At 32.6% G+C, this 24579-nt stretch overlaps 1 protein-coding gene across 1 annotated transcript in view; it reads right to left on the minus strand.

Moving 5' to 3' along the window:
- The window catches only part of LOC118191373 (alkaline phosphatase-like), a 245634-nt gene that overhangs the window by 19413 nt on the left and 201642 nt on the right, over positions 1 to 24579 (minus strand). Inside the window, exons 2-3 of the mRNA XM_035362177.2 lie at positions 12105 to 12325; positions 9397 to 9571 (exon numbers count right to left, since the gene is read on the minus strand). Coding sequence (XP_035218068.1) covers positions 9397 to 9571; positions 12105 to 12325 — 396 coding nt within the window. The remainder of the gene's footprint in view (positions 1 to 9396; positions 9572 to 12104; positions 12326 to 24579) is intronic.

Consider the following 24579-nt stretch of genomic DNA (forward strand, 5'->3'; position numbering starts at 1 on the left):
GTATGTTCCTCCATCTTACTGCAAAATTATCTAAAATGTAAAATTTTTATGGAATAGGTACAATTAATGTGCCAACATGTTTGCTGAAATAAAATATAAAGATTTAATCTGCCTTCGCCTCCAATTTCCTATTCATTATGGATCAACACTTCTGCTCCATCAAATTTCTGCTAGTCATTACTTCTTTGTTTTTATTACACACACACACACACACACACATATATATATTTAAACCATTAATGCTTCTAACAAGAAAGGTCTACGGTTTCATATAATATACTTCGGTTATGGTGTTATACGTTTACTTCTAAAAATCTATTTTATAAATATGTGTATCTTAATACACAATATTTACAACCAGTTAAAAGTGGTTATTGTAACTTTTAACAAATCTTTCTTATCTATCCTAGCTTATATGATGAAAATTCTGTTATCTGCCAGATTATCCAAAATATTAGTTGTTTTTTATGAGAAAGGAATCATATTAAAAAATGGTTTGTTCCGAATTCAACGGCATTTTCGTTAGATTATTATTTATTTTGATGATTTTCAAATTGAAGTATAAATTGCTGTCGAGTTACTTTAATAACAAAGATCGGAACAGCAATCTGGAAAATAAATTCAAAATTCCGGAAGAGCCTAGAACACTTCACAGTTTTCAGCTTACTGGTCATTTTTTCAATTGATGAGATAAAAGCAATCGAGTTTCAGTCATTAACAAAGATTACAGAATTTTTGGATAAGAAGTTTCCAGGAAATGCAATTAAAGTAGACTTTAGTTTTGCAGAATAAGTTGTTATCAGGGAAATGGGTCATGATTGCTTTCTCAAGAACACTGACAACACTAGAGTTTGCTATTTCGTTTTGAGTATCCTATCTTTTACTTTTCTTTTAAATGAAAACGGAAATCTATGCGTGTTCATATAAGATATTGCAATGATAAAAGAAGATCGTTAAACACTATAAATACGTATTTTACTTGCGTATTATTACTTATGTTATATTACGTTACCTAGCAGTAATAATTAAGAATTTTATTAATCTGCAATTTTCAGAACTATTGTCTTCTCACAGAAATGAGATCTTTGATAATATTTATAATATGTAAACTATAATAATTTTATCTTAATGATTTTTCACATTATTGCAGCATTTTCCTTATCGGAATAAGAAAAGAGATGCGATATCTTATAAATCTGATTAACAAATGGCATTTCTAAGGACATTTATTATGCACTTCATATTGCTAATCATTTGCTTAAACAACATATTTTTAAAAAGATTGCAACGTTAAATATTTCTTGAATAATTTGTTGTAGACATATGATTCCGAGGTATAGGTTTCGATTAGGACTACCTAAATCAGAGTTTCTTAAACTGTGGGTCGCAACTCCCATGGGGGTCGCGGGACCTGTAGCAGGGAGCCGCCAAAACTTTTAACAGTTTTGATATTTCTTTAACTTATTATAATAATTTTACATTTACCAAATATATTTACACATTGTATCTGAAAATAGATAAAGATAAGACAATACAGACAAAGAAAAAAAGAAAACGTATCGACTCATTTTTTTTAAGTAAATGTTCATTTTCCTTGCTTTGTACGTGACGCTATCATTTCGTCTGTTACTTATTTAAAATTTTCACATTGTTCTGTCTTAAAATTAGAAATTAAAGTTAATGACCTAAACCTGCTATCGTATATTACAGTACACATGAAAAAACTGACAGTTTCACTCACGCGTGTGTCGGATTTGCGCAACGCTTATGGGGTGCCACAAAATTTCCGTAAATATTATGGGGTCCTGTGATCGCGAAAAAAATATTAGTGATAAAAAGGGGTCGCGACTGAAAAACGTTTAAGAAGCCCTGAATGGCAAAGTACACATAGACTATCTGACTCAGAGAAGACCTTTTTTTTTTAATTGAAAATTTTAAATCCTTGTGCACCACATAGTATTACACAAGGCTTACAGAGGTAAGTAAAAAGACAAACAAATTCAACACCACAACACAAAATAAAATAAACTTACAAATTCACAGATGACACGTAATAGATAAATTTACAGAAGAAAGAGAAAGCCATTTTATGTTGGACAAATACGTGAAGAGGGGGAGGAAATGTAATATTTACAGAGTTTAACCTAGAAATGAGTTCCTTTCGTCCTTCCTTGAGCTTTGAACAATAGAACAACAAATGTTCGACATTTTGCACTCCCCCGAAACTGCATGAACACAAGTCTGTACTAGATAATCTAAATCTCTTCAGATATGAAATGAATTTACCATGTCCAGTTAGAAATTGAGTAACTTCAAAATTGCAGAAAAGTGTTTATTATTCAGTCTGTGAGGAATAGAAGGAAAATATAGTTTAGTCAAAGAGGCAGTAGTAGAATTGCTGTATAGTTCGTTCCACTCGAGTATTGTATCATCCATACTTTTGTTCTTGTAAAATGACTTAAAATGTATCTCTGGAGTAATTACTTGAAGATGTGTAGCTTGATTGCCAACCAATCAGCCCTTTCATTTCCTAGATTGCCAGTGTGGCCACGTACATGAGAAAAGATAACATCAACACCTTTATTATTAAGGTCTTTAAGAAGAGCATGGGAAGTGACAATTAATTTATTATATGAGAAGATATTTCTAAGAGAATATAAGGATGAAAGAGAATCAGTGCGAATAAGAAATTTAACACTTAGCAAACAGTTGTTAGATATCCACTTAACTGACTCACTAATGCACAGTAATTCGGCTTAGAAAACACTGCATTCATTGAGAAGTGAAATACTAAAGAGTTTGTATTCCAGTTCAGAACCATGATGGAAAACGACATAAGCTAATCCAACTCGATCATTAATTTTACTGCCATCTGTATAACACACAACAGGGAAATTATCATCAACCGAACTGTCATAAATGATAGTTTGAATTGGCAAACGATTGGCAGGATGAGGAAGATCTTCAAACAACACCTTGGTATCGAACATAAATTTGCTGATGGTATCTTTAAACTTTTTGTCATTTAAAAGATGAAAGTCAATCGGAGGAAATCCTGAAATTGCGAAACAGGCTTCATAGCTAATTGTTCTGTAGCCACGCACAACTCTTACTAAAATTCTTTGAATTCTGCGAAGTATACGGGAATTAATCTTCTTTACTAAAGCTGTTGCCCACACTCTAGAAGCATAGCAAATAAAGGGGACAATACCCTGCTTATAAATCATATCAATAACATTAGATTTTAAACCAAAAGTATTGCAAGAGACACGATTAAGTCCTCTAAGTATATTTTCACACTTATTATTGGATAAATACATAATATGATTTTTCCAACAAAACTTATAATCAAGAATAACGCCTAAATATTTAATTTCATTCATCGTTTCGAGTAAGGTATTATCCAAGTACAGTTGTTGGTTTGTATAGCTGACATGCTTTCTTTTAATTATCATAATTTTAGATTTATTAGGATTGAATTCCAATTTCTGTTCTCTGGACCAACTGGAAATAATATTAAGGGTGTTCTGAGCCGTATTAAAGAGAGTAATGGGACACTTCTCTTGAAAGCAAATTAGTAGATCATCAGCAAAAGCAATTGTTTTACAGCTTGGACAATGTGAGAATCTATTGAGTAGCTCATTCATAATTAAATTCCACAATAAAGGTCCGGAAACTGAGCCTTGAGGAAAGCTTCTGTTAAGAACCTCATTAGCAGTTTCTTCAAGCCACTTTGTACAATTAGCAGATGGGAGATAAATTCCACTGACTTCTATTCCCTTCATAAAATTTTTCTTTATACCATTCGTATATATTTTTTCCAAACATTCCTTTCATTTATACTCATTAGGAATTCTCTCCAACACTTAAGCTTTGCATCCTGGAGCTTTAAGCTGTAACTATGTCTTAAGTGAAGATATTTTTGTTTGTATAACTCCCTAAGAGTAGGGTTACGATTTCGTTGAAACTTACGTCTAGCAGCGTTAACCTGCTTTCTCATACATTCGATTTCAGTAGTCCACTAAGGTACCTTATGAACTCTTGGCTTTTTTAGAGGCATGGAAGCCTTGGATGCGCTATAGAGAATCGAGACAAAATTTTCTAGTCGAGAGTTTAATGCATGCTTATCCGTACAGCACTCAATAAACTGCGACAACTCATCAATCGACTGCTTACATGTAGTGTAAAAAATATTCCAGTTAGCTTTCTTTACACTGAAGACAATAGTCTGAATAGTCTTTGTGATTTTAAGCTTTTAAAATCCGAAAGTGATGACGATGATGAGTTATCTGGAAACGAAAGTGTTTATGATTCTGATAAAAATGATGATATTAATTCTGTTCGGTCAGAATCACCTCTCATAAATAACTCAGTGGATGAAAACATTATAATGCCTAGCAATATTTCCCTACATTTTCATGATATCTTAGAAACTGTTTCTGAATTTAATGGCACTTATACGTATCCAGTTGAATCCTTCATTATTGATTTAGAAGAATCTTTTAAATTATTTAAGTTATCGGAATTACAGAAAATTGTGTTTGCTAAAAAATTGCTTACTGGTTCTGCTAAAGTAGTTATTAGGTCTTTGAAGCGTATAATATCATGGGACAAATTAAAAGAAAATCTTTTATCTGAATTTGGTTCTAAAATAAACAGTGCACAACTTCATAATTTGTTACAGAAACGACACTTAAAACCTGGTGAATCACTTTCCGAATATTTAATTGCCATGCGTGAAATAGCCAGTCGCGGTTCTGTTGATGATTCATCAATTCTTGATTATGTAATCAATGGGATACCAGACCAGAGTAGTAACAAAATTGTTTTGTACGGTTGTAAAACTATTTCTGAATTCAAAGAGAAATTAAAAATTTATGAGAAAATTCGCGTTCCAGATACGAAGAATAAGGGTTATTCAAGTAATAACACACAAAATAAAGCACGCTCTATACCTAATAAGAGTAAAGAACAGAGGTGTTATAATTGTGGAAGTTTAAGTCATAAATCTAATTTTTGTAACAATAAGAGTAAAGGATTTAAGTGTTTTAAATGCGATTTGTTTGGACACAAAGCCGTAGATTGTTCGAAAACATCATCTAAAAATATCCAAGATGCCAAAGCTGTTACTCCAATAACTCAGACTTGTCAGAAAGAAATGCATAAAACTGTTAATTTGGGTAATTTGCAGATTGATGCTTTAATAGATACTGGTAGTCAAGTAACGCTAATCCGAGAAGATATACATAAGATAGGTTCTTCTGAACTTAAGTCGGCAGATCTACAGTTAACGGGATTTGGTAATGGGAAAACTAAGCCTATAGAGAGATTTGAAGGTGAATTCCAAATTGATGGTTCTTCATTTAGATCAAATATTTGTTTTATCGCAGAAAACAAGAAATTCTGAATCTGAATGATTCTGAAGAGCAAAAAAAATGCTTATTGCAATGGAAATGTTTCTGAAGAAGGATTTGAAAAAGTTGTTAATTATGGTTTTTTACTTCCAAAACAAAAAACTTATCCTGTTAGTATAGTTCCTGTTATAGTACAGAATGTGATCAAACTGGATACCTCATCCACAATCAAAGCAAGTGGCAATGATTTCCTGATTGTGAATTCTGACGACGTCCCGAGTGATGCAGATTCTGATATAAGTGAAAATGATGCTATTAAAGATGAATTTGAATTAGTGCAAAAAGGAAACTCAAGCACAATACAATTAGCTTCGAAGCCAACGAGGAGAAACGACACTGCAGAAGGAGATTCTGAAGAGAATCATTTTTCCGAAGAAGAGTCAGTTGCTAAAGATGATGAATCAAATGTGAATTCTACTAGAACAATTTCAGTAAAATACCTTGCAATAGAGAAGCAAAAGAAGCCACTGGAACCTGATCACAACGACGCTGATACGGAAAGCAAAGACAGAACATAAGAAGGTGAGCAAAAAGAAGCGAAAAAGCAGATTCAGAAGATCCAGAAAGAAAATTGAAAATCTTTGATAATGAAATACCGATTTTGATGATTCCTGATTTAGACGTTTTTCCCGACTAGACAAGCTTATCCCGATTTGACTAATGGACTATTATTTTAAAGACGTGAACTAATTAAAGAAGACTGAAGATGATGTCTAAGGATGAAATGTATGAAGGAAGACGGCTTAAAGAAGATGATTTTGAGAAGACGCATTCGAATGACGGATCTTGAAGATATCTACGACGCATTCAGAAGACGTATTCAGACGATGTTTGAGAAGACGTAAATACGAAGACGAATCCGGAGGAATTGTTCCAGACAACATCAAAGGAAGACGTGTTTGTGAAATGTATGTATTCAGATAGACTGTTAAAGATGAACGAACACTGAAAGAGCATTGAAGAAGAGATAAAGCCGTTATTTCTGTAGATGTTAAGATAATGAGAAAAGATGGTTGAAAAAAACCTTTTAGGACGACTTTTCCCTCAATAGTAACTAAATTTTTTTTTTTTTTTAAATTTTATTTTTCAGATCCCTAGATGTAGATGGTGGTGTTACGAGAATGCGAAGCCGCATTCCATCAGGATGGACGAGCATTTGTGGGATGGCATCGTTCATTATAATCGGATGACGCGACAAGCTATGAGAATAAATCTTTTACTTTTCCGATGATAGAATTCAGACGATTCCGCCATTAAGACGATGACGCGATTAAAAGATGTTTGAATGTAAAGATGATTCCTTCTCTTCATCTGTAAATAATCTCACCTATTTCCTTCTACGTATGTAATTACTTTGTAGTTAGTTGCAACTATTCATGTTTCATTAAATATTCAAGTTATTTGTAAATCGGACTAGTTTATTAGCCTCTAGACAGCCACCTAAGGAGTAAGTTTACAAACATCATATTATTAGACAGTAAATACCGATTCTACATTAGTATAATGGAGAACAGCGATATAGCGTTAGTATTATATTGTTTTTAGTAAGTTCACTTTATTACAATATTAATAAACAGTGCCATTTTATAATTTTTAATAATCATATGCCACATGAGTTAGCAATTTGCGAATCTTTTGCGGAAGATTTATGAGAGAAAGCGGAGAAGTATTGTTTTCTAATGCGTTGGGATTTCTTTGTGGCATTCCTAATATTAAAACATAAACGCATTTCAGATTTAATTTTCATTTTTATATGTTAATAACTGTATAAGGTATTTCTCCTGCTTTCTTATCGAGACCTCGTGGTATAATGGTCAGCACACTCAGCGCGTAATTGAGAGAGGTTCACGGTTCGATTCCAGGCAAAGACGTTGCTAATTTTTCATCTTTTCTGCTTCCAAAAAAAAAACCTAATATCTTTACAACTGCAAACTTAATTAACGATTATAAGCATATAAATAAGTAATAAAATAATAAATAAATAAATTATAAAATGACTTCAATTTACAAATTTCGGATTAGATATTTTAAAGATGAGTTTATTATTAAAATTTTAAAAAATTAAAATATATCTAAAAACAGTTACAGAAATAAAACAAAAATATTAGAAAAATTAAATCTGAGCCATTTCGGTAAACCATTTCGGTTCGAGTTTAATAACTGAAACAATTTTAAGCCACACATGTAAGATAGGCCTATCAGCTTAAAAATTAATTCTCAGAATTTCTTAAAAAAATGCAAAATCATATATTTAAAACTAATTTATAAAAACAGCAATGTGAGACAACTGCAGAAAAACTTGCCGTGATATTATTCCATCCCAAATTAAAACCATTTAAAAAGTTTGCATTTATTTAATAAAAAAACAAAGATTTAATTACTAAAGCCAAAACTGCCCATGGATTTTTTTCCGATCACTTGGATACCAGTATTGCAGAAAACACTTTTCGAAAGCAAAATGGGAACAATTTATATTTTCCAGGACAAGAAACTTTTGTAGCGAAAACAGTTCCATCTTCTTGGAAGCTCAAAATAAAATACGATAAAACTCTTAGTTTTAATGAAACTTTCAGTAATCGATATATGAAGTAATTCAGATTTTTAATATGACATCATCAAAATCAAATCATCATCAACATCAAAATCATCATCAACATCAAAATCAAACCTTATTGCCTTACCGAAGTATTTAGAAGTATCGATCATGACAGTACAAACACAACGATTTGGCTATTTTCAAATTAAATTCACACTTTCACGTCAAATTAATTTTGCATTTGCTATTACCCATTAGTAATTTAATTAGCGAACCATCCTTGCTATTCTTGGATGCGAGCTACCAAAGGATCTCAAATAAAATTAATAACCAATCACTGGCTCGAAATGAAATGAATAATCGGTTTTAAATACCAGTAATTGGACTGTTTAATAAAGGAAAGTGGCAACAAACGATGACTATCGAATTGATTAAAATGGCTCTAATGCTGTACTCTGTTAGAAGTTTCTTTTCGCAAATGAGAGGCTTAAAGCGTGTCATTAACTGCGGAAAAGTGAAGATTACGTTTGAAGCAGATCGCAGAAGTGGCAATTATAAAATCAAAAGGTTCATTATTTGTGAAATTTCACTTCTTTAAAGCCCTTCGTTACGAGGCAATTCTTATTTAATGGCGAGATGAGATCAGTGTATAATTACTTCTACTTAAACAATCTGCTCTAAAATCTAAGTGCTTTTAAAATATTAGCTGCTAGATTTGTACCAAAAGAACAACTTCGGAAATCGCCTTAAGAACATTAATCAGTAACAGAAACACAATGAAAATGAAAAATTCAGTATTTCGAAATTTAGCGCTTAAGAAATCGATACATTTTGATCATTTTTATCTCTCAAATTTATCAGAAACATTATTGCAGAAATAAAATTTTAGAAAAAAATGTAGTAAAAAAAGAATATAATATGTAGACATAAGTCGTAGAGCTTAATAAAGATACAGAGAAGAAAAATAATAAGATAGCGAATAATACAATTTTTATTATTCATACACAGATGAATTAATTAAATATAAATAACTCTAACGGTGAACACTATAACACAACAAAGACTAAAATTTTGGAAAGAATATTAAAATAAACCTTAGACTCGAGATATTTTTACCATTACAGTCAAACTTGCCTAATCTACAATGCAAAATTGATATGTCAATAAAGAAAATACATGCTTCTGGATTAAATATTCATATTGTAAATTTTATGAGAAATCCCATAACGGTTCTTTTGACTATCTTAATAAATTACACATTCTGTTCATTATCACAATGAATTACAGGTTCCATTGACTATCATTATCATAATGAATTACACATTCTAGTGGTTATGCCGATGAATAAACATTTTGCCCATGAGAGTGTGTATCAAAATTTACATTAACTGAAAAATATTTTGATTATTTACCGCCATGCAAACATTTCTAAAGTTTCGTATTTACCTTCAGCTTGAGCCCAGTCTGCCAGACATGTAATTCTAGATTGAAAGCTACTTTGACATTTGTCGTACCTTCCGCTATCATCTAAGCCTACAGTCTCAAAGCGACCTTTGACACCACATAGCAGGGCTGTAGCACAGGCACCTGAGTCTCCTACTTGGCTGTCGGTATTATATGTCTAACAGAATAACAGAAAAGAAACATTACGTTATAAAATCATAATGAAGTAAATACATGTTTGACATAAAATGTAATGATGAGAAATGCTTATCTCGTCCGACGATCCGAAATAATACCAAATTAAGCATCTTTATATATAAATAAGCATGCCAACAGGATTGTGAGTACGATGAAATAAAGGGAAAAAACCGAAAGAAAAAAGAGAAGCAAAATAATAATAAAAAGTAATAAAAATATCTAAAAGCTTTCAGATTTTAAATTAATCCCAAAGAAGCGTTTTTTAACATTTCGTGTGTTACCCTTCTTTATTAAATATCAGGTTCTTCGCCCTTAAACCACATAAAATTCAAATTCAAGAGCAATATAACGAAATATTTATAAACATCATATCTTCAGAACTTCCGATGGACAGTCTGGCCTGGTAGAGACAAAAATGTTTTTTTTCCGTACAGTGTTGTGATTACTCGCCTCGAAATTGTTGAGTTTGTTAATCAAAAATTTGTTAAAGTTTTACAAAATGTAAAATAGATAATGAAACAAACTCAAAATTCAAAATTCGGGCTTCCACTTGCCCATGTTCGAGTGGAGGATTATGTTATTCAGAATTTGATGGCTTCTACGTATCGCCGTTTCTTCACAATGCATACATTCATGATTCTTCATTATTTAATTTCTTAAAATATAATACAGGTGATAATATTTGGTGGCAACAATTTAAAAAGGGATTCGCCGTTTATGCTGAAACGCCATAAAATGCAATTTTGAGAACAGTACCTCTTCTGGGCTACTGCTCCTTTGGGCTTAAAAAATGTGGCAAAGTAATTAAAAATTTTCATCCTCATTACTCAAAAATGTTTCAGAGTATTACTGAATAATGATTTTATTTTCTTTACATTTTTCTTCTTGCTTAACAATTAGTAAATGCCTTGCCTGTTTGTTGACGCAGTTTCAAGAGGAAATATAACAGAGTTTGTCACCGACTGCTGCAGCGGACAGATTAAATCGGTATTTTTAAATTAATGCATCTTTTATTAAAAATCATCATTATTCTAAAGTAGAATTTTATCTATTTTAAAACTGGCATGTTTAGCTTTCATGTATTATTTCACATTTGGTGTATTTCTAACAAATGATTTGCAAAAGATAATTTATTGTTAACGAATTGCTAATAAATATACACTTCTGATTTACCATAGAAATTTCAAATACATTAACTATACGTGAAGTTATTCATTATTTATTAATTTTTAATTATTGCAAAATATAAAAAATAAGTGTCAGAAGCAAAATAACCTTATAAAAAATAAAAGTAAAAATTTATTTTCTGATATATGCTACAGGTGAGCAAGATAATATACATTATACTAATAAAATGTACAGTAAACGCACAAATACGTATTTGTTTTAAATGAAATTTTATGGATTATTATAAAAATGATAATTTTTTATAACTAACTTGATTAATAAATTAATCTAGTGCATTAAAATTATTGAATATTAACTAATCTACTATACAAAATTAAACTGCAAACAGGAAAACATAAATCTAGAGCGTGGGCGGATTTTCCCAACTTCTTTTTTCTTAGATGTTTCTGTCTGGCAGACGTTCTCGGAATTTACTTTGACATATTCAAAAGAATAATTGAAGCATAAATGCCGTAGCTTGTTCCAACATAAATCATGGAACCTCTCATTTTTAATTGTGTGCATAAATTATGTTAGCCTTGATGCCTTTAAAAATCTGAACTCCATTTTTCACATCCCATTAGGTAATGTTACCATAACACAGCACCTCCCACGCATTTTTACCTAACTATATTTGTCATTCAACTGGCTTGCCAAAGTTCTGCAAAGCTCTAGTTGTTCGACGTAACGTAAGTTTCCTAATTTATTTTAAAATATAACACTATACTATTTATAGAAAATTGAATATCGTAGAAACAGTATGCATGTTTTATAATCATATTATTAACGTTTAAACACGAATGTAATTAATAAAAGTATTTATATCTTCATGCATTTAGTTTGCTTCATATATTCAATAACAAACTTCATATTTTATTATTTTCTTCTATTTCGATTCGTTGCAGAGATAATTTGGTGATTAGCATGACTATTTGCTACATCACACTAAATTCCCCTCTAGTAATCTTAATTCTTTTATCTCTAATAAATTTAAATATACACAACTTATTCTAATGTGTACCTACAGTTTACTACAGAAAAAACAAAGTGCTCGATCTGTGTTTCTTCAATACGGAATAAAGGAAGCATGTATGGACTGCCCTTTGGATTCTATACATAATACTTTTTGAAACAAAATATTTTAGTAATCAAATTAGTAATTAAAATAAAAAAGTAATAAATAATTATAAAAATAGTTAATTTACGTAATTTTTACAAATATTCTTCATAGAGATTATTCGCGAACAAACCTTTAAACAAGTAAACATATGTGCACTATAATTATACTGTTAAGTTTGTATGCAGTTTGACGAGAAAGAACAGTTTATGTCCTAATTATTTCATACCTTAGAAAGGGCGACGTATTCAAATTTATCAAAAGCAAGTTCACTCTCTTCTCCTGTCTGACCCTTCTTCTGTCCTCTTAGAATGCGTGATGTGGTCACAGTGGTGATGCCCATTCCATCGCCGATGAAGAGAATCAGATTTTTTGCCACGTTATAATTACGATCATCGTCAAGATTCTTCACCAGCTGAGACTTCGCTTGCTGGTACCAGAACCAACGATCTAAGAAAACAAATTAAAAAGGTTTTAGAAATGTATAACTGCTAAGTTTGCTATTAATGAAATTGGAATAAACACATCTTGAAATAATAATACGAGGACCATAACTAAAGTATTGCAATGGTCGACCTAACGTTTTTTATTATCTGACTTAGGTCATCTATGTCCGTAGGACTTAGATTATCTATGTTCGTGTATATAAGTCGACACATACTGCTGGAGTATCTTTTCTTCTGTGCACATGAGTAATAATCCTTTTCTCACTACCACTTAATAATGGAAACGAACTACAAACAATCTGCCAGTTTTGAATTCGTAACAAAAGCTGAGTGCAGTCTATTTACAACCGCAGTTATAAAATACTTATGGAAACTTATGGAAAAGAGATCCTAGTACAGCTCCACTGAATGAACTATTGATAACAGCAATATGTGCAGATAGCTGTAGAAATCTGAAGTCGGTAAAATAAGGCAAAACACACGGTAGGAATCTATTAAATAACTGAATATGAATGACTAGCTAAGCCTTATTAACAGTTCTAACATAGATTTTATTGTTGAAATCATGTCTTCAGTGACAGCTTTTCTATACTGAGTCGGAAAATGACCATGAGACAAAGTAAAATCTTTGTGTTGTGTGTGTGGGAGGGGGAGTGAAACACTGGCCTGAAAAAGAATTGTTAGAAAGTAAGAGAAGGACAATTACGTTCGGATGCCTGAATACGCTCACTTCCAAAAGTTAAGCACGGAGAGGAAAATGCTAATTTTCCGGAAGGTAATCAGAATTGAAGAGGATACAACTCGCTGCAGAGGTAGATGGAAGTATGCAGATATGTTAGGTAACAGCCAATCGCGCTTTCATGTCAAGAAATATGCAAAAAAGGCAGTCTTATAAGAAGCCAGCTTTGTGAAGGGAAGTTGATTGTAAGTGATGATAGAAGATGTTTAAAATTTTCGTACAATTTGTTTTCAAGACATACATGTTTCTATGACTTCCAGAAGACGAGTGGAAGATTCTGAGAGCTGGCGTGCTGTGGGGCATACGCTCCACAGCACGCCACTCTGGAGCCAGATGAAGCAGGGCAGTGGAACACACATGTTGCTCTTTTCTTCGACGTTCATCATTCTGTAATTCCACGTTTATGGAAACAATTCCAAACCACACAGACAGTTATCCGATGTCCCGTAGCCGGTCGCCCAAGAGTTTCAACCCCCGCAGAAGATCGATATATTGCTGTTGTAGCCAAGCGGAATCGCAGAGTGACCTCCACACGTGTGACATCTATGGCTACAGCGTCCATTGGTAAGGCGATATCTGCAGCTACTGTAAGCTGAAGATTACATATGAGTGGAATGTACGCCCGGGTACCTCGAGTTTGTGTTTCTCTATCCGTCCAATCAAGAGGGGCACGATTACAATTGTGCCGGGAACATGTCAATTGGAATGTGTCTGATTGGGGCAATGTCATGTTTAATGATGAGTCAAGATTTACTCTGGAGCCAGATGACAAGCGTATAAGGATATGGCGTGAACAACGAACACGCAAGCAGTCCCAAAACATCACCGAACGTCACGCATTCCGAGGCGGAAGCATTATGGTGTGGGCAGGGATTTCATTAGGATACCGCACCGACCTGCACATCTTTTATACGGGGTTCTTTGACGACTGTCCGGTATCGAGATGAACTCCTAGAACCCATTGTGAGATTGTATGTTGCAGCAGTTGGCCCTACTTTTGTTTTAATGGACGATAACGCACGTCCCCATAGAGCTGACATCGTCGATGACTACCTGGAGAGTGAAGGGATTGCGCGTCGATACTACCTGGAGAGTGAAGGGATTGCGCGTATGGCGTGGCAGAATATTCGCCCGACCTTAATCCCATTGAAAATCTTTGGGATGCTCTCTGCCGTGCATCTTCACGTTTCCCACCTCCAGCCACTCTTATTGAGCTGGAAACTGCTCTACAAGGAGAACGGCGATTTCTTAATTCTGCGGTGGTTGACCACCTAATTGAAAGCATGGTCACAAGGTGTAAACTTTGTATACAGATGAGGGGGGATCACTTACCCTATTAATGTCCTTTTTTTCCTTCTGTGTTATTTATTTTCACTTTATACATAATTCTGTTTAAGTCTCCAATATACCATTATCTGATAACTTAAAAAATTTAATGTTCTTTTCATTTCTGTATATAATTATTGATTTTGTTTTATGCAGAAATATATATGCTATTTTCCTGCCGAATTTTGTGTCATTTAAAGCAGTATTTGTTGACATTTTTGCATTTTGCATTTTACATCTTCGTGCTTAACTTTTGGAAGTGAGTGTATAAAAAGCTTTATGTTAACACTGAGCTTCTACAATACTAATATAACTGAACATGATATATTTGCAACCAATATGTATAAAATTGAATAAGGTACATTAATAAGTTAAGTATACATGTAATATGTAGTAAGAATATAAGTATGAATTCAGGCTTGGCAACGGATACGAGTATAAAAGAAAATGCATTATACAACATAAAAACATAGTGCTGTAATATTATTATATGATCAACCTAGAATAAATGATTTTGTATCATAAATGAAATGGGTGACAAAATATTGTGCTAAGAGCGATGCAGTTGATAAAAGTGACAAGGTGGTATACTGACTAGCCTTGCAGTCTATTGAAGATCAAAATGTTAATTTTGCGCAGCTCTGAATACATCTAATTGCAAATTTGTTATTGCCCTATGCATGGCAGATTTTAGAAGACAGCTTGCGTTGATAGATGCTTTTCATTTCCGAGCAATCAAATGCATTTTCGTCGGAATTATCGATTCCTCCAGATATGTTCAACTAAATCGCAAAGTCACCACCGATAATGCATTACAAACAACTTCACTTCAGCAACCAATACGCTTCAACCAAGAGTCAACAATCACCTGCAGCTCAGTAAAAATGTCAGTTGTAGTTAACAAATTGCATTATTTAACCATACTCACATAACTGAAGTTTTCATAAACCTCTAGACCGGATGAATTTCTGTGACAGAAGGAAACAAAAAACATAGAGAGAAAAGAAATAAAAAAGAATGGTGAGCTACTTAAACGTACGGGTTTAAGAAAATTGAAATAATTTTTAGCATTTCGATATGTCACAGTGGGAATAAGTAATTCTACGTTGACTACGGCAGATAGCTAACTTGCTTCTACTTTTAATGGAATAAAAATGTATGTTATACAGTATTGTCCTTCAGAAAGTTTTCTTTTGGAACTTGTAGTAATACTTACAAGTACCGAGGAAACTTTTGCTTGCCTTGGTTGAGCATAAACCTAATTATGTATGAATATATTAAAAACAGAGTGAAACCTCTCATGGTGACGATCTGTTGTACATAACCCCAACTGAAAATGACAAACAATTTCCCAGTGTTTCTAAAAACATAAATAAACATCGCTATCTATCTATCACAACTGATAACCACGCTCTTTTAAGGCGAGTACCACCACAGAAGACTAAAATTGTCTGCAATCCTGTTTGATTGTTTTAGAGAGATTTGGTTGCATTATCTTTAAATAAGCATACAATGACTCATATCTGTTACCAAACGATCAAGAGTTATTCCGTATACACCCAAAATCTATTATAAAAGCATTGCAAAATAGAGAATTCTTCGCTTGAAAAGAAATTAAACTGTAAGAAATTATGATATTCCTCTGTATGTCGTTTCGTGGTGGAAGTGACTAGTATTTCCATCTAGCGACTGGAAGATGTGTGGCTCAAAGCTGGCAATGGCACAGTTGAATTTCTACGTTTCCTATTTTGAAAGCATTTTAAACAGTCTTTGCAATGATGGCCGAATTAAAATGTGTCGTCAGCACTTGGATTTAATCGACTGGGTCTCATGCTTCTTTCCATCTCTTTACGTGGGGGAGACTGTAAGGAATTACCACATTCCACCATGCGCATTCTCTGATTCCAAGTACTCAGCTAGCACTCCAGAAGTTACACGTTTGAATACGGACTAGGGCCGGTTAATTTTTCATGTTCCCAGCTCCAAAAAACCCTACATAGTCTCTAAAGTTTCGCCCGAGATATACTCTATTACTTTAAAATAGGTACTTAGAGGTTCTGTATTCCCTCCCTTCATTTATGAATGTAATGTGTGTCATCATTACCGCTCAAAGAAGATTATAGAACCGAAGCAAATTAGATGACTCGACTATCTTCCGTGGTAGTCGTTACCATGGTTAGCACGTAAGCCAGAAAAGGAAGATGATATTGAAGCACCTAGTCTAAAGTGGAAGCTATAAAATGCGGTAGAGGATAATTCAACAGCAGTTAGATATAGTCGACAAATCTAGATATAGTCCTAGTCGTCTACTAAGATATAGTCCTAATGTTAGATATAGTTCTAGTCGTCTACTAAGCGAGGGGAAATGTAAAGAACTATCGCATTTCTCTATATGTACTCTCGTGGTTTAAGTAATTAACATATCCCGTTAGCATGTGGAAGATCCATGGCTCGGATCTTGATGAGGGCCCAACCGATTTCTCCCGTTTGCTTGCTACGAGAAAATTGAAAAGAAATGTTTTACAAAGGCATCCGAACTAAAATGTGGTGAAGAATGACTGGACATCCTCTGAATTTGGTGACTGGGTCTTTTATTTCTACTACTGCATCATCTGTTAGGTGAGAAGAAAATAAAAGAATTTCTCCGTTTTTTTCTACGTGTTTTCGTGATATAAGTGGTTGTATTTTTTTATTTATTACATGCTCTTACTACCGGGAAAGGGAATGGTGCCTCGTTGAGGATGTTTTAACAGAAACTTGCTCGTATATTCGTTGCACATGAGGAAAATCACGAAAACACTCATGCGACCAGCCGTCAGCGACTTTACCGTTCGGCTGCTGGTGAGCCGTACATCCAATTTGCCTTTCCGTAATGCAAACTTCGGCGAAGGTATGGGAATTTCTTCCGTTTCACGCTTCGAAAAAACTTAATAGTTTTTTAGAAAGCAATTTTATCTAAAATTAAACAACTGTTGCGGAATTCAGATAGAAACGGGTAAATGAAATTACTGTCACTACATTTATCTACAGCTAACTTATATAGATAACTAATTTTAACAATTACAATCCAGAGCCTAGAATGGCAGCGAAGAAATACAAATGAGTCAGTAAAAGAAAAGGAGATAAATAATAGCTTTCTTTGGTGTTGTCAGAATGATTTCGATTTCTTTGTGAATCTCATTAATCAATAAGTGCGAATGTATCTCACTATTTCTCCTATCAGTGAGTCTGGTTTTGACAAAGGGATAAACGAAAGTCCCAGACAGTATCGATCAGACTTTAAATCACTAAATCCAATTTTATGCTTCTTAAAATCTCTTGCAATTCTCATTCAGCTACATCGGGTAATAAGTAGAAAAGGGATATATAATATGATTTAATATGTTTTCCTGTCACAATTTATTTGGGTTTTTATTTAAGAACATTAAATTTAATGAACTAATCTGAGTCTTCTCTAGCAAGCGACAGAGATTAATAATGCTTGTAAAAATGGCTGGGATATAATAAGGCTTTTATCGATTTATTTGAAGGCTATAAATCGATGCGCATACATCAAAGGAGATCGAATTTAAGGAATTTTATAACGTCTGAAATCAATAATTTTGTAACAATGTTGTTGAAACTGCTTAAGATTTAGAAAGCTGTAATAAAAATATTTGTTTTTTGTTTCTTTAGTATCATTTTATAAAACTGATAAGAAAACACTTACGTATATACCTAAATAAGTGTTTCTTATCAGTTTATATATACTTTGAAAAATAATTAAATATTATAAAATTCAGTTAATATTTTAATTATTTATAGAAATCAATATTTTGGTTTAAATATTATCTAAAATGCTTTCTTCGAAACATGTACAATCATGAATATACGTTAGCAGAAGTTGATGCATATACACTGACCAAAAAAAACATTATGACCATCTCCACGTTATTAAATAAACTCGTCTGGATGACGTGGAGGGCAAATGATTAAGTGAAATGGTATTTAACTGCTGCTGGAGAAGGTAAGGCATCATTCACTTACATTTTCGAGTGATGGGAAAGGCTGCCGATCTAAGCGAATTTGATAGAGGGCAGGTGGTATGGCTCAAAGACTCGAAACAAGTATCTCCGAAACTGCATTACTGGTAGATTGTTCACGATCTGCCATTATTAGTATTTATGTAAATTGAAATGAGAGCGAAACCAGCAATAGACGCCAAGGTTTGGACATAACGCGTCACAAAGAAAAAAAGACTCGGAGAATGTCCCGCTTGGTACAGCAAAATCGGCACCAGGCAGCTGACAGCCCAATATAATGCAGGTCCAAGTGCAACTGGTTCGAAATATACAGTTCAGCGGACACTATTGGATATGGGAACAACGCAGCAGATGTCCACTAGTGTACCTCTTTTGACTAAGCGCCATTACCAGCTACGGCTATAGTAGGCCCAGGAACATCGAGAGTGGACCATGGATAAACGGCAGGCAGTTACCTAGTCGGATGAATTACGGTTTATCTTTCATCACGTCGATGGTTGTCGACAAGCGTCATTGTCAACTACGCTTACAAGTGGACCCAGCAACATCGAGACTGGACCATGGATAAATGGAAGACAGTTGCCTGGTCGGATGAATCACGATTTTTCATTCATCACATAGATAGCCATGTCAGGGAATGCCGTCTTCCAGGGAACCGTTGCTCCCACCCGTACAGCAGGTCATACATAGGTTGGTGGTGGCGGTATTACTCTTTGGGGGACGTTCTCATGGGCGGCTCTGAGACCTTTAGTTGTGAGTAGAACAGACCATGAAAGCTTCGGACTGATGAATATGATTTCCGATCTGCTGCACCCTTACATGGCGTCTGTCTTCGGAACTGGAAATGGAATATTCCAGCAAAAGACAACACCCCATCTCACAGGGCTTGCAAGGTTCGAGTAGTTAGAAAAACATGCGGATGAATTCCAATTAATGCCTTGGCCAGCGGATCTTAACCCGATGGAGCCCATTTGGGATGTCATGGAAAGGCAGCTCAAAGCTCAATGCCGAGCATGAATAATGCAGATTTTTTGGGGAATAACTCAGTTTATAATAATTTGTTTAAGTTATTTTGAAGTTGTTTTGTATTCATAATAGAAAAAAAAAAAAAAAAAAAAAAAAAAAAAAAAAAAAAAAATTGTCTTTTCAATACCTCCTCTTGTGCTTCTTCAAGTTTTCTATTGTAAATTTTAAATTGATTGTAAGTAGTAGAGCCTTTGTAGTCTTCTGCACTTTGAAGGTAGGAATTGAGCCCATAGGTGTAAAGTGATTTATGCTGTAATATATAAACTGATTCTTTAAAATTTTTATTTTGGGATTATAATTACTTTTCTTTTTATTTCAAAATAATATCCATAATAGAAACTTTTATGTTGTTGAAATCATGTATTTGAAAATGTTCAGTTACTGCTATTGTTGATACTGTCTTGTTAGGAGAAGATTGCTTAACTTTTTAATGTGAGATCCATGGTTATTAATTTTGTGATTTAGAGAATTTTTGTTTGACCAATATAAACCAATATACTTGTATTTCAAGAAATTTGGTAAATGAAGTTGAAAATTTTTCAGAGGAATTGTTCATGGATGGGGAAAATTGAATTAAGCGTGGCATTAAACTCACATGTTTTTCATAGCGAATTTTTACATTAAAAAATTTTATTTTATACAACTGAGCTAAAGAAGTATCTAGCCAATAGTACAGTGAATGTTTTGACTGAAAAATAAAACCTCATTTCTTCGATAGTGATAATCTGTGACAGCTTTTAGAACATGTTGCGCTAATAGCTGCAAACTTGAAGTATGTTCTTGAAAATGAAACATGTTATTCGGCTATTCGTTAGTCGTCACGGTTTAATGTCAACCCCTTGAAAAGTTCTGTTTGAAACAATAACGATAGGGTGATTAATAGTTTTTATTCGTATTATTATTTTTTTATTTTTATTTTAATTAGTTATTCCAGTTGTTACATTTTTATAGCTATAATAGCAATTTGAAAAAAAAAATTACATCTCAGGCTTAAATGTTTTTTACTTGCATTTAACCAGAGATAAAAATCAACTGCCCTACACAGTTTTCCGTCAGATATGATATGTTTGAAAATACATTCTTTTTGTACTAATTACTTTTTGCATTACAATAAAGAAGGGAAGTGCACAACTAGATGCTATAACAGTCACATATATCAAATTTCAACTTCCTACGGCTAATCGTTTTTGAGCTAATCTACAACTAATGTTTTTGAATTTTTAAGATATATACATAATGTAAGTACGTAGTGCAACCATCACGGGAAAAATCCCTTTTGAATCGATTTTTAAATGCATTTTAAAATCAGTTTTGCAAAAACGAGGAAGAATTCGGGAACGATCAAAATGGATATTTTCGTTGAAATATGATGCCGGAAAATTTTCGCGATTTAATACTGTATTTTACTTTAATACATTATTATAATTTTTAGAGTACTTTATTTAATTTTACTTATCGCGATTATGTACTTTATTTTAATATTTTCGTATAAGGAAGTAAAAATGAGTTTTTATAATTCGAAATATAAATGAAAGATATTATATGGAAAGAAATTGTATCAGAAGTGGCAGTTTAACATACTTTATCAATTATCCAGCACGGTGCTGGTAATGTAATGTAAAGCAAAAAATATAAAGACTTGTACAAATTTGTTAACATCAAATAAAGAAGATGAAAGGGCGTAAATACTTTAATTTATCAAATAATTTATTCGTCAAATACTTAAATATACTTTGATGATTCTTCTAACAAAAACTGAAAGAGTTTTCATTTCTAATTTGTTTAGACATGAAAAAAACATTTCAGTACGTTTTTCATTTAAAATGCGTAATTTCTAGAAAGCCCGGTGATGAACATCTTTTTCTAGTAATATAAAATTCCTTTCTTCTATGAATAACAAAGAAAACAGAGGAAAAGAAAAAAAGAAAAAAGAAAATCGAGGCAAAAATACTTTCCTCCAGAGAGAAGGATTCCGAATGTTTCAAAGAAATATTTTAAATCCAACGAGCGAACAAGAAGGAACAAGAATACTCTCTGAATGCAAGTAATTTACAATAGAAAATACGTGATCAGCAAAAGAATAGAGATCTGGAATTCAGATAAATATGTTGGCAACACTTGCCGCGTTCAAATAAATGAGTCATGAATTCGAACGCCTCCGAGCTATTGAATTCGGAAAGAAGAAGAAGGAATAAAACAAAATCTTCAGTTTCTACAGTTTCTTTGCACGTGGGCTTTAATTTCAGTTATTTAAAGATTTATTACGAAAATCTAGCTTAAATGTGCAATCTGCGTTAGCTAGAAAAGGCCATAAAATTGAATACTAGATATGTAAATATTTGCGCAAAATGCCATTATCTAGTTTCGATAAAACGTTACAGCAATTAGTAAATATTTTTAGAACTGAGCATTTTTGACGTTTAAAGAGCTGGATATTTTTTGGTACTTAGTACACAGTTCTTCTTATACTTCTTATACAGTTCTTATACTTATACTTCTTATATAGTTTACGTATTATTAAATAAGTGATAAATTAATTATTTACGGTTTATTCTTTCGGAAGCGAAAACGTAAAAACTTTTAAGCAAATGGCACACGCCAGTCATTACATTTATAAATGCTAATTTTATACGTTTATTTAAATTTCCTTTCAGAACATACGGTTCGAAAGTATTCTTTAGACACTGACGGGGGGATTAGAGGTATACTAACATCTCGTAGAATATTGCACTCCTAACTAGAACTTATATAGAAATGTAATTGCTATCACTGAGGATGAAGTCTGTACAAGAATTGTTTGCAGCCATTTTTCGTTCAGTTTTAGAATTCGGCAGCAATAAACCCTTAATTAACATTGAATTGATGTTACTTAAAATTCGTTAATTAAGACTGACGGTTGCGAAAATAAATGTTTTTGTGGACCACGATGATGTTATTTACATCAAGAAAGAAGGTATAGAAATTATTAGAAATTTTCCTTATAATATATACTGTAATAGCGCTGTAAAATTATTGAATTATATTTAAAAATAATAATAAAAAAATCTGAAAACTTTCAGATTTCAAATTACGTGCGAAAGTGCGTTTTTTTAAAAAAAGTTTTGTGTGTTACCTTTATTTATTAAATATCATATTCTTCGAGCTTAAGCCGTAAAATTCAATTCAACAGGAATGTCACAAAATACTTAAGAAGAGCATATCTTTAGAATTTCCAATGCATAGTATAGATAAAAAGATTTTTTTGCCTCCGTAGAGTGTTGCCATTGCTCGCTTTTAAATCGTTGAGTTCGTTACTCCAAAATTCGTTAAAGTTTTACAAAATATGAAATAGATAACAAAACAAATTCCAAATTTAGGTTTCAAGATGCTCATGTTCGAGTGGAGGACTACGTTATTCAAAATTTGTTGTCTCTAAGTACCGTGGTTTTGTCACAATGCGAGAAACATATGGTGGCAACAATTTGAAAAGTGAAACGCCGTTTTATAACGGACGACGCAAAATGCCAAAACGAAATTAATAGCCCTTCTAGGCAAATTGCTCCTTTGAGATAAAAATATAAAATCTCAGAATTGCCAATAAAAATTAGTTGCCTAAAATTTAAACGGCATCTAAAATTAAATAAGAAATTCCTTAGTTTAGGAAGATATATGCGTAAAAATATTCTTCCTAGTGGAAAACTAAAATTACAAAGAAAATATTTTCGAAGAGAATAAATAAGAATAATAAATCAAATATATATGTTAAAATGTGAAAGTAGACGTAGAGAAGTACAGTTTTTTTAACGAGATGGAAGGGGAACAAAAGAATTGCAGTCTAAAGATTCGTGATTACAATCAACACCTCAATAAATTATTTAAAATTTAAAATTCCTAATAAATAAACAGAATGAAAATAAAAATTAAAACAAAACAAAAATTAAATTTAAGAAAAAGTAAAGAAAATCTGAAAGCTTTCTTTATATTACTCTCAAAAGGGCGTTTTTTAGAGTTTTTTGTGTTACCTCTATTTATTAAATATTATGTTCTTCGCACTTAAACCACATAAAATTTAATTCAACAGCAATTTCGCAAAATATTTAAAAACAGCCAAATTGCATATCTTCAGAATTTCTAATACAAAGTCTCGTGCGCTGGAGATAATATTTTTTTTTTCAGTTTTACCGTTGCTCGCTTTGAAATCTTTGTGTTTTTTAATCAAAAAGTCGTCAAATTTTACGAAATATGAAATAGATAATAAAAAAATCCAAAATTCCAAATTAGGGCCTCCAGGTATCCATATTCGGTTGAAGAACTACGTTATTCAAAATTGGATGGCCTTAGTTACAGTTATTTTTTCCACAAGGCGAGAAACATTCATGCATTCAGGAAGATTCTTCATTATTTAGTTTCTTTAAATATAAGACAAGGCGATATATTTGGTGGCAAGAATTTGAAAAGTGAATCAACACTACCTAAATTAAATTAATAGCCCTTCTGGTCTAACGGTCTTTCGGCTAAAAATAAAAAATAATTCCATAACACTTACGTAACATAATCCGTTAATAATCATTACTATTAGTAATTATTAATCAAAGTTACTGCATAAGATAATAGCTGTGATAGCAGATGATATCCGAATATTTGTAAGTCGGTTATTTAACTGTACGTTACCCTGAAGAAGGACAGTACATTAAAAAACAAAAAAGTTCAAGCAGACTATTTTAACGCCATTTTGAATGCCGAGACATTATTGATATTCTCTTGTAAGCATTGTTCTTTATTGCCATTTTATAACATAGTTTTTTTTTTCATTTTTGGCACTACTTGTTTTCCGTTTATTTTAGTATGTTTTTTTTTTTTTTTTTTTTTTGAAGACTAATTTAACTGACGTAACCAAACGAAATTATTCTCCTCATATACCTACTTGAAAAGAGAAGCAAACTGCTAATTGAATTTTTTGTTAGGGACGACGTCGAAGGTTAAAACGAAAGAATTTGTCTTTAGATTAAGTATGAACATTGTTCCAAATTTTAACACCTTAAAACGGGAAGTCCACTATAGTTAGAGTGATAAAAGACTGCAATACAAAATGTTTTGATTTTCCCAAATTTTATTTTATTTCCATCTTCACTACTGTGAAATAATCCATTCATAATAAAGAAATGT

This window comes from Stegodyphus dumicola, chromosome 2, assembly GCF_044657685.1.
Source record: "Stegodyphus dumicola isolate Sdum_Otavi_A_Nest chromosome 2, ASM4465768v1".
NCBI lineage: Eukaryota > Metazoa > Arthropoda > Arachnida > Araneae > Eresidae > Stegodyphus > Stegodyphus dumicola.